Below are 10,323 nucleotides of genomic sequence, written 5' to 3'. Positions count from 1 at the left end.
GGCCGTGTCCCTCCCCACACCGGCCCTGGGCATAGCCTCAGCCCCAGGCCTCTGTCCTCCCGAGCCATCCTCCTGGCCCCACACTCTGGGAGCACAGCATCCTCCTCTCACCCGTGGGTCAGAGCAGGACAGTGATGGTGTCCCCAGGGCCGACCACCGCCCCAGGCCCTGCCCTCACCCCTCACCCCTCACGACCATCCGTGCACTGATGAGTCTCCAGTTTAGCCAAGGGCTTCGTTCCTGGCATGGAGAATTTGTTCCTGGCTGCTGTGTTTCCAGGGGTTGCGGGGGGAAGGGTTCCGTGGAGTGAGACAAGGTGTCCTTGGGAGCAGGGTTCCACCGGGAAGCGTTTGGGAGCCCTGTGTCACACAGGGCAGGCGGGTTTCTCTTCCGGGGTCTCTGCTCTTATGCATCAGGACGACCCCGGGACGGCTGTGGGGCCCCACACTGCACCCACAGGGCTCTATGCGACAGGGGCCCAGGAACAGCCTGAGGCCACCACCCAGCAAGCCCGCCTTATCACCCATTCCAGCTCACCCAGAACCTTCACCAGCAAACCTCCTGCTGAGGTCCTGGCAGGAGGCCACCGTCTTGTTACCGTTTCCTTTTCCGTTTGCTGAGGGTCACAGACCCCAACAGGGAAATCAGTATCTGTCTTCCCAGTGGTTGCCCTGCTCGCCGGGCACTCCACGGGGTCCCGCCCTGGTCTGAGATGGACCAGGATCCTTCGGCAAGGGGCGCTTGGGGCTGATTGTGGGCTGCAGAGCGCCAGACAGAAAAGGATTCCAATCAGAACTTCAGGTTAAAGTCAGATGCCACCTACCAGGGTCCATAGTCAAAATGTTGGTTTTTTCTTATTTTTTAATGTATGGGAGAAAAGTGTAAAATTCCAGTTCTTTTCTAATTGTGTTTCTGAAATTAGGAGTCAGCTGCCAGCGTTTTTGTGTGGCTGCAGTGTGCCTGGGCCCAGCTCACGGGCAGTGGGTGGGCCTAACTGCCCAGGCAGGTGGGAGCTACTTCCAGAGCCTTCCAGTGCACGGGAGGGCAGGGCGAGGTGTGGAGGTGTCTCCTCTTTGAAATTAAGAACTATCTTGTAGCAAAGCTGCACCTGATGATGCTGCCTCTCCTCTCTGTGTTGTCTGGGCCTCTGTTTACAAGCACGTGTTGCCCTTCCTGAGGGGAGCCATGCTCTAGCCCCTGGAGGGCCTGTTGCAGGGGCAGGGCGGGCCCATCGCCTTTGGCAGCTCCTGGAGAGCTGTTGACATGCAGTCCCCCTCACCCGGTTCGTGCTGCAATAAAGGCCATCTTCTCTTACTTCTGCCCTCCTTTCTCTTTGGACCCTGGAGCCACAGGCTCAGCCTGGCCTGTCACCCCAGCTGTCACTGAAAAGCCCCAAATACCAAAAAGTCACCCACAAAAAGTGGGAGAAGAAATAAGATGGCCTTTAGATCGTAGGCCTCCACCCCAAAGTCTGACTTCCCCGTGCTGGATGTTTCCAAGCCGGCCGGGAGCCTCGGTCCTCGCGTGGCCCCGCAACCCTAGTGGCCCTGGAGATAGCGGCCTCCCCACACTTGCTTCCTTGTCCTGGGGTGGGGACGGTGAGAAACCCTGGCTGCTGGGGCGTCTGCAGGGCTCCTCGGGCCACTGCTGAGCAGGTGCATGGACACCGTCGGTGGAAGCAGCGCCACATGGTGACCAAGGAGGTTAAGACTCAAAAGGCAGGCCAGGCATGGTGGCTCACGCCTGTAATCTCAGCATTTTGGGAGGCTGAGGCAGGACAGAGAACAGGTCTCACAAGGTCAAGAGATCGAGACGATCCTGGACAACATGGTAAAACCCTGTCTCTACTAAAAATACAAAAAAAAAAAAAATTAGCCGGGCGTGGTGGCACGCGCCTGTAGTCCCAGCTATTCGGGAGGCTGAGGCAGAAGAATCACTTGAACCCGGGAGGCGGAGGTTGCAGTGAGCCAAGATCATGCCACTGCACTCCAGCCCGACAGAGTGAGACTCCGTCTCAAAAAAAAAAAGACGCGGTAGGCAGAGCGGCCCTGAGGCAGGCTGCCTGGACTGCGCTGCTTCTCTCCTTAGCCTCCCTTCCTGGGGAGGTCTCAGGAATGATGCCCACATGGACTCTGTCCAGAAGCTCAACGGCCAGTGTGCTCACTGGTTCCCAGCTCACTTAAAACCTGGTGCCCAGGAGATAGTCCTGCCCAGGGAGCAGCTGGGACAGCCCCCAGTATCAAGACCACATGGTCCAGGCTTTCCATGATTGTAGATGGCTGTTCTGTGTCCCCACATGTTCTTGCACCTCTGCTCACTGCAAATGGACACCCCCAAGGAAGGCCGAGAGCCAGAGACTTCATGAGCTGGAAGACCAGCCGGCTCCAGGTGCTGAGGCAGTTGCCAGGAGATGTTTATCTCACTAAATACTTCCTGGTACTCATTTGCACCCTCATCACTCTGTTAAGAAGCCATCCAAAGCCGGAATTGCCCAGGCACAGTGGCTCACACCTGTAATCCCAGCACGGTGGGAGGCCGAGGCGAGTGGATCACTTGAGGTCAGGAATTTGAGACCAGGCTACCCAATGTGTTGAAATCCCATCCTACTAAAAATACAAAAATTAGCCAGGCATGGTGGTACACACCTGTAATCCCAACTACTCTGGAAGCTGAGGCAGGAGAATCACTTGAACCTGGGAGGCAGAGGTTGCAGTGAGCCAAGATGGCGCCACTGCACTCCAGCCTGGGCGACAGAGCAAGACTGTCTCAAAAAATAACCCACTCAAAAGCATCAAAACCTTAAGTTCCTAGTGGATGACAGAAGCTTAGAAAAGGAGAGAATGCTGTCTATTACAAGCAGGGGAAACGTCGCCAGGCTGTTAAAAGGAAGCCAGCAGACGAAATGCTAAATGCATTCTCCTCTCGCCCGTTTTTCCAGGGCGTTTTTGTGGCAGTGCGTGTTTTGTGGCCAGCAGGAGCTATGTGGGACATTTGTTACAGATGAACAACCCCACGAGTTGCGGAGATGGCAAAAGTCTGGGTTGCACTTTCTCCAGTCCCTAAGTGTCTGGCACGGACTCAGGTGTCCCTTGACACTTCAAAGGATACCCCTGTGCCCTGCGGGGACGGTGCCTGCTCACCGGCATGCTGGAGCAGGAGACAGCCTGGCCTGTAAGTTTCTTGCTAGCAAGGACCTCTCTGCCGTCCGCTGCTTGGACTAATGTCTGCACAGAGCTCTGGAGGAATTCAACTCTGAGCGTCTTGGAGAACTTCAGAAATAAGTTAATAAAAAGGATACACAGAGGCACCCCAGCTGGCTCCTCTGCACCGGTGAGCATCAGGAAAGCCATGTGGGCTGAGGGCTCAGCTGAGTGCCGTGGCTGCAAGGTTTTTGGATCCTGCAGAGCGTGATCTGTCAGGTATCAAACTCTGCCAGAGTCAAGGGAGCGGGAGGCTGAGGGTCCGGGTGGAATGGCTCAGCCCCTGGGCGGGAGCCATCCTTTCTGTCAGAAGAATGCAGTCGACTGTCTTTGCTCATTTCTCTGAGCTGTTCATTCTTCCACGTGTGTGTGTGTGTGTGTGTGTGTGTGTGTGTGTGGTGTGCATGCGCCAGAGTGGATGGTATAGACAGTCTCCCTATGTTGCCCAGGCTGGTCTCAAACACCTGGCCTCAAGCAGTCCTCCCGCCTCAGCCTCCCAAAGTGCTGGGATTATAGGTGTGAGCCACTGTGTCCAAGCTTTTGTGAACGTCTGGTTGCGTCTGAGCGTACGGGTCGGGAGAGGATGCAGGAGTCAGGGAGAAAGGAGAGGAAGCAGCAGCTGCGGGCTGCTGAGTGATGATGAGCTGTCTGTGAACATTTTGCCAGTTTGAATGAATTTAGCTGCCAAAAACGAAAAACAAAAAGCCCGGCAGGTCAGGCCTGGCCGAGGGGAGGGAGCCGCAGGCTGTGTTGCTGAGTGCTGCATGGGTGTGGTGACCAAGAGCAGGACGGAGGAGCGCTGCTTGTGGGACTCGGCTCATTAACTCCAAACAGCTGCCTGGAGAGGTCATGGGTCACCCAGTTCGAAGCCGGGGTGAGGCAGTGAGTGGCTGTGACACCTCCAATCCTGGCTGCTCTGGGCCAGCAAGGAGGGCCTGTCTGCTGGAGTCAGGACCTAACCTTTCCTGCCTCTGACTCCCCCTTGAGCCAACTGGGTGTTTGTGGGGCTATCCCTGGTGCCGTGAGGCTGCCATAAGCCTGGGCCCCTGGGGGACAGGGCAGTCAGCACCCCCAACTCTGTCCTGGGTAAAACCAGCTGAGGGCCACGCACTGGGCAGGACCAGGCGTCGGACACTGGTTGTGGGCCCGGCCATTAAAGGGCCCGGGCTGAGCATCCCGGAAGCTGTGGGAAGCGGACAGGACCCCCTCCCTCTGCTGAAGCCCACGGCCCCAGCTGGGTCTGCGCCAGTGTGGGCTCCAGGGTGGCACCCAGGGCTGCTCCATTCATCTCCTGCAGGGCTTCGGGAGCATCCCAGGAAGCGTGGGGCAGCCCCAGCTGGATCCAGCCCTGTGTGGAGAAGGCAGCCCAGGCAGATCCTGCAGAGACGAGCTCCAGTGCAGCCCCAGCTTCCCTTCTTCCCCGTGGCCAGGGGTCCCACCCAAGCAAAAAGGCCATGGTAAAGGAAGTCAAAAACTTTATTAGGCTTATAACATTCTATGTTCCGAGAACATGCTCTAAGCATGCAGAAAGCGCAGGACGCTGCTTCCGGGTGGGGGCTCAGGTGGGGCCACCTCTGAAGCTCTGCTGACCCCCTGGGCCGAGGCCCTGACAGACTAGCAGACCCAGTGGTCATGAAAGCGTGACGGCCACCACATCACAAGTGTGATGGCACCTGCTGGTGCAGCTGCAGTCCCTGGTGGGCCGGGCACTCACTCTGCCGGTCGCCGTCCGCTACGCCAGCCATGGTTGTCCCGCCATACGCAGTAGTTGAGTGTGGTCGCGAAGGCCAGCCAGGCCAGGTAGGGGTAGAGCAGGCGGGCGGCCAGCGGGCTCACCTGGTACCAGGCCACGGTAGTGGCTGCCGCCGCCCCACTGACCAACAGGAGATCCACCAAGGCCTGCAGAGATTGGGGGAGGGAGGACAGGGAGGCCTGAGGCACCACATTCACCCAAGTGTGTGTCACACTGCCCAACTCCCACTGGATTTGGGAGTCAGGAGCCTCACTCACCCCCACTCCACCCTTGAGTGACCTGGCCAAGCCCCTCCCCCATCTCAGCCTCAGTTTCCTCATCTGTAAAATGGGAACAGTCATCCCGCCTGACCAATGCCTTGTGTGGGGTGCACGTGACATGCCTGAATTGAACTCGGTTTGTTCAGGGGTGCGGTGGTGGCTTAGGAGGTCTTGCACGTCCCTTCCCCTCTCTGAGGTCAGAGCCTCCACTGAGAGCAGCGCTGACCTCCCAGCATTACTACAAGGCCCAAACAAAAACTTGCTATTTGTCAGGTGCAGTGGTTCACGCTTGTAATCCCAGCACTTTGGGAGGCCGAGACGGGTGGATCTCCTAAGTTCAAGATCTTAGGAGTTCAAGACCAACCTGACCAATATGGTAAAACCCCGTCTCTACTAAAAATAAAAAAATTAGCCAGGCATGGTGGCATGTGCCTGTAGTCCCAGCTACGCAGGAGGCTGAGGCAGGAGAATTGTTTGAACCTGGGAGGTGGAGGTTGCAGTGAGCTGAGATCACGCCACTGCACTCCAGCTGGGCACCAGAGCGAGACTCTGTCTCAAAAAAAAAAAAAAAGAAAATTAGCCGGACGTGTTGCTGCATGCCTGTAATCCCAGCTACTCGGGAGGCTGAGACAGGAGAATCACTTGAACCTGGGAGGTGGAGTCTGCAGTGAGCCGAGATCATGCCACTGCACTCCAGCCTGGGCAACAGAGTAAGACTCTGTCTCAAAAAAAAAAAAAAAAAAAGAGGCTGCCGGGCACAGAGACATGACCTGGAGTCCCAGCTGCTCAAGAGGTAAAGGCGGGAGAATCAATCGTTTGAGCCCAGGAGGTCGAGTCTGCCCTGGGCAACATAGCGAGTCCTCATCTCTTAAAAAAGTTTAAAACTTTAAAAAAGAAGCAGTCAGCCGGGCGCAGTGGCTTACACCTGTAATCCCAGTACTTTGAGAGGCCAAGGCGGGTAGATCACCTGAGATCAGGAGTTCAAGACCAGCCTGGCCACCATAGTGAAACCCCATCTCTACTAAAAAAAATAAAAATAAAAATAGAAAAATTAGCCAGGAGTGGTGGTGCACACCTGCAGTCCCAGCTACTCGGGAGGCTGAGGCAAGAGAATTACTTGAATCTGGGAGGTGGAGGTTACAGTGGGCCGAGATCTCACCACTGCACTCCAGCCTGGGTGAGAGAGTGAGACTCTGTCTCAAACAAAAAAAAAGAAGCTGTCATGCAGAGGGGCCAGTGACCCTGCCCACCCAGTACCAGGCTTCTTGTGGGTTTTCCTACACAGTGGTCCCCAAACCCACCCCTGCAACCCCTTCTGCCTTAATAGCTTCCCTCACTGGAGGAGTCAGTAGAGGGGAGGCTCCAGGGTGTGGGCTGCTTACAGCTAGAGAGACGTGGCCTTTTGCCTCCCCTAGCCCCGCCTGCAGACACTGACCCAGTGTCATATGTGATGCCCCATGTCCTCTAAGGGTCGGATCCAGGGATCAGGGACACATGCCATGGCCACACTTACCCAGCCCATTTGTCGGGCACCAAAGAAGATGGGGGGCCACGCCCAGTTCAGGGCCAGCTGCCCGGTGTAGAGGCCCAGGGGAACCACGGCCTCCTCTGTGAAGCCTCCCAGCTCTTTCCAGACCAGGTAGGAGCCATACCTGAAACAGAGGCCACAGTTCAGAGCACCATTAGGAACAAGGCCAGGAGGCTTGCCTACCTCCAAGTGACACAGTGATGGCTCATACATGACCTGACACTGACTGCTGTGTGATCTCAGGGAAGTTGCTTGATCTCTCTGGGCCTTCATTTTTCATAGGGTTGCTGTAGAGAGTCTAATTAGCACATTGGCAGTGCTTCGTGCGATATCCAGCATATAGGACACTCAATAAATACCTGCCATTATTATCACTGTCACTGCTATGAAAGGGAAGCACATGGTGCGAATAGGTAGGGAGGAGGCTCTTAACCTAGCCAGGGCATTGCATAGAGGATGGGACATTTGGGCTGGGCCTTAAAGGATGAATAGGAGTTTTCCAGGGGAGGAAACAGGACATGCAAAGGCTTTGAGACAGATGTGAGACCCTGAGTCAGTCTGTGACTGCATGGTGAGGTCCAGGGGGAGGCCTGGTCATGGGAGCTGTTAACACAGGGCAACAATAACACCACCAGTAATAGTAGCCAGTGCCCCCCGGCACTCACAGGAGCCAGGCCCTACCACTTCCCGAGCATTCACTCATTTCAGCCTCATGATGATGCCGTAAGGCAGGCAGTATCAGCACCCCCTTTACAGTGAGGAGACTGAGGCACAGGCGGTGAAGTGACTGAGATCTCTTGGCAGGCCATCAGTGGATAAAGTCTGGTCGGCCAGGGCCAGAGCCCCAGTTCTCTCCTACTAACGAGGGGTTTGCCTTATCCAGAGCCACAGGGAGCCCCAAAAGTTTCCCCCAAAGAGAGACGGACTGGGTGGTGTAGGAAGGCCAAGCGGGGTGGGGACACTGGAGCCAGGAAAGTGCAGGACCCTGGCTGGGCAGGGCCTGGGCCGGGAGGGGTGAGGCCCAGGTGACAACCCAGGTTCCAGGACCTTATTCCCATCAGAGCCGGGCACCTGGCCTGGCCTCTGCTTTCCGCCCGCTAGAGTGCCTGGCACCTGTGTCCCCAGCCTGCACTGCACTGGCACAGAACCAGGATGCAGGGAACATTCCAGAAGGCAGTCAATTCCCTGCCTCCTGGGTGCGGTCCCCGCTACAGCCACCAAGAGGCGCCCTGCCCCTCCCAGCACGTCCTTTCAGGGTGGAATTCCCCTGGTGTAGTCCCAGGGGACTCAGGCCAGACTGAGCCTGAAGGGGGCTGTGCGGGGGTCCACACTTGCAAGCCCTGTGTCCTGGGGAGGCCCCTTATCATGGGGGTCGTTGAATATGAATGAGATGAGCCTGGCGCTGGGCAGGAGTTCAACAAAGGAGCTGCTCTTGGGGCTGTTGCTGCCGTTGTTAATCTTGGAAAGCGTCCATACCGCTGCCCAAGGCCAACCTTCACACACTACGGTGGCCTCCGCCTGGAGCTGTGAACATGGCGGGGATGCCAGGGTGGGGTGAGCATCTGACCCGTCCCCCCAGGGGCCCAGGAGGAGAAAGTTCTGTTGTGCAATCGACAGGCCCACAGCTTCCCCACCCTGGCTTGCCAAATGGGGCTGGGGAAACCATGCCGTGGCCCATGGCCCGCCTGGAGGAGACCCTCTGTCCTGGGCCAGGCCTCCCCTTGCAAAGGGCCAGGCTCATCCCCAGGCCAGTGTGCGCCCACGTACCCCATGGTCGAGTAGAGCGTGCCCCAGATGGGGCCCAGCACCCAGTGGGGCGGGTGCCACGAGGGCTTCTGCAGGCCGGCGTACCAGCGGAGACCCTCGCCATGGACAAAGCGGGAGCCCACGAAGCACCCCAGGCTGGGCGCCAGCGTGAAGCCCATGGCGGACACCCAGGGCGGGGCCATGGCTGCTGCAGCTGCTGTTCAGGGGAGCTCTGAAAGAGAAGACAGGGCTGGGTGAGGGCATTCCTGAGGCCATGGGGTCAGGCCTGTGTCTCCTCCAGTGTCCCCGAAAGGCCTGTCACCCACAGATCAACCAGTCAGCTGATCAGGAGGCACAGAGATGTGCGGGGTGGGAGTGGCTGAGTGAACGAATTTCCAGCCTTGTTCCTGCCCCAACTGCCTGGCCTCACCTTTGCCCACCCTCACCTCGACCTTGGGTCTCTGGCACTGACCTCTCCTCTCTGCTGCCTCTTCCAAGGCCAGTTTGGGTCCCCTCCACCAAGAAGCCTTCCCAGCCTGCCTCCCTGGGCCAAGTCCCCGCCCTGGGAGCTCTGCCAGGCCAGTGCTTTACATTCACCTTTCACTCGCTCACTCGTTCATTTGGTGACTGGTATCAGACAGAATTTGGGTCAAATCCCTTTCCTCACTGCCTCATTGTGACCTCAGGCAAATCACATCAACTCAGGGCCTCAGTTTCCCCCTCGGTAGAGTGGGATATCAATGCTCACCTACCTTGAGCACAGCTCAGTACACAGCAGCAAGGAGGGTCTCTACACAGCTGTTTCAGCACCCCACACGGGCCCCAGTAAAACCACCGCCCCTTCCCCATGCACTGGAGACGGACAGCAGCCTGCCTGGGGCCACACTGCACTCTGGGCCACGCTCTGCCCTGGTGGCAATATGGCTCCCACCTTGACCTCATCAAAAAACGAAGGGCTAAGCTCCCACTCACTCTGATTCTAGGTGGAGAATCAGGGGTCATCTGCTCTTGTCTGAGACAAGAAGCCACACAACCCGATTCAGTTCTGCCAACTTGCAGCAAGGCCTGCTGGGGCGAGGGCTGGGACCCAGGGGGGCACGGGGCTGGGGAGGCCCTGAGTGGGCACAGACTGGTGCTGAGGAAGTCTGGACCTCAGAAAGGGACCCTCTGACCGGGGACCAGGGAGGAGATGCCACAGGAAGAACAGTGAGCACTTTCGTCCCAAGGGAACGTGAGAGACAAGCAGTCCAGGGGGCATGGAGGCAGCCAAGTGGGGGTAGAGGGGTGTCAGCAGAGACTGTGCTGAACGTGGGCTTCGGCAGGGGCAAAGGGCAAAGGGCAAAGCTGGCCCCAGGGAGAAGGGGCGGCTGCTGGCCTGGGATCCATGGAGCTGGGTGAGCACAGAAGCAACCTCAGTGCCCAGCAGCCAGGGACTATTAAAGACTAGCCCCCCACAAACCAAGCTTCTGAAGGCTTTCTGGTAATGAGAAAGTTGTTCTCAACATAACACGAAGAAAGCAGAATATAACATTGACTACAGAATGACCCCAATTTTGGCAAAAAATGGATAACATAGATTGGTGCTTTTTTTGAGACAGAGTCTTGCTCTGTCGCCCAGGTTGGAATACAATGGCGCGATCTCAGCTCACTATAACCTCCGCCTCCCAGGTTCAGGGGATTCTCCCGTCTCAGCCTCCTGCCTCCCAAGTAGCTGGGATTACCGGCACGTGCCACCATGCCGGGCTAATTTTTGTATTGTTAGTAGAGACAGGGTTTCACCATGTTGGCCAGGCTGGTCTCAAACTCTTTACCTCAGATGATCTGCCTGCTCCGGCC

At 57.3% G+C, this 10,323-nt stretch overlaps 1 protein-coding gene across 1 annotated transcript; it reads right to left on the bottom strand.

Moving 5' to 3' along the window:
- Positions 1 to 4,657: 4,657 nt before the first annotated feature.
- Positions 4,658 to 8,743, bottom strand: TSPO (translocator protein). Its single transcript, XM_032140171.2, has 3 exons — positions 8,509 to 8,743; positions 6,727 to 6,865; positions 4,658 to 5,099 (listed from the first exon to the last, which is right to left on the bottom strand). The coding sequence occupies exons 1-3, from the start codon at positions 8,688 to 8,690 to the stop codon at positions 4,911 to 4,913; spliced, it is 510 nt and encodes a 169-aa protein (XP_031996062.1). The 5' UTR covers positions 8,691 to 8,743; the 3' UTR covers positions 4,658 to 4,910.
- Positions 8,744 to 10,323: the final 1,580 nt, after the last annotated feature.

Source organism: Hylobates moloch, unplaced genomic scaffold (assembly GCF_009828535.3).
Source record: "Hylobates moloch isolate HMO894 unplaced genomic scaffold, HMol_V3 SCAFFOLD_19, whole genome shotgun sequence".
In the NCBI taxonomy this organism is placed as follows: Eukaryota; Metazoa; Chordata; class Mammalia; order Primates; family Hylobatidae; genus Hylobates; species Hylobates moloch.
This window is presented reverse-complemented; position numbering and strand designations above follow the sequence as displayed.

Bases quoted from the DNA above. Each gene is read 5' to 3' on its own strand.
- TSPO (XM_032140171.2), bottom strand. From the start codon at position 8,690: ATGGCCCCGCCCTGGGTGTCCGCCATGGGCTTCACGCTGGCGCCCAGC. The intron at 6,866-8,508 runs GTACGTGGGCGC...CCTCTGTTTCAG, and splicing joins ACGCTCTACTCGACCATGGG to GTATGGCTCCTACCTGGTCT. The intron at 5,100-6,726 runs GTAAGTGTGGCC...CAATCTCTGCAG, and splicing joins GTGCCCGACAAATGGGCTGG to GCCTTGGTGGATCTCCTGTT.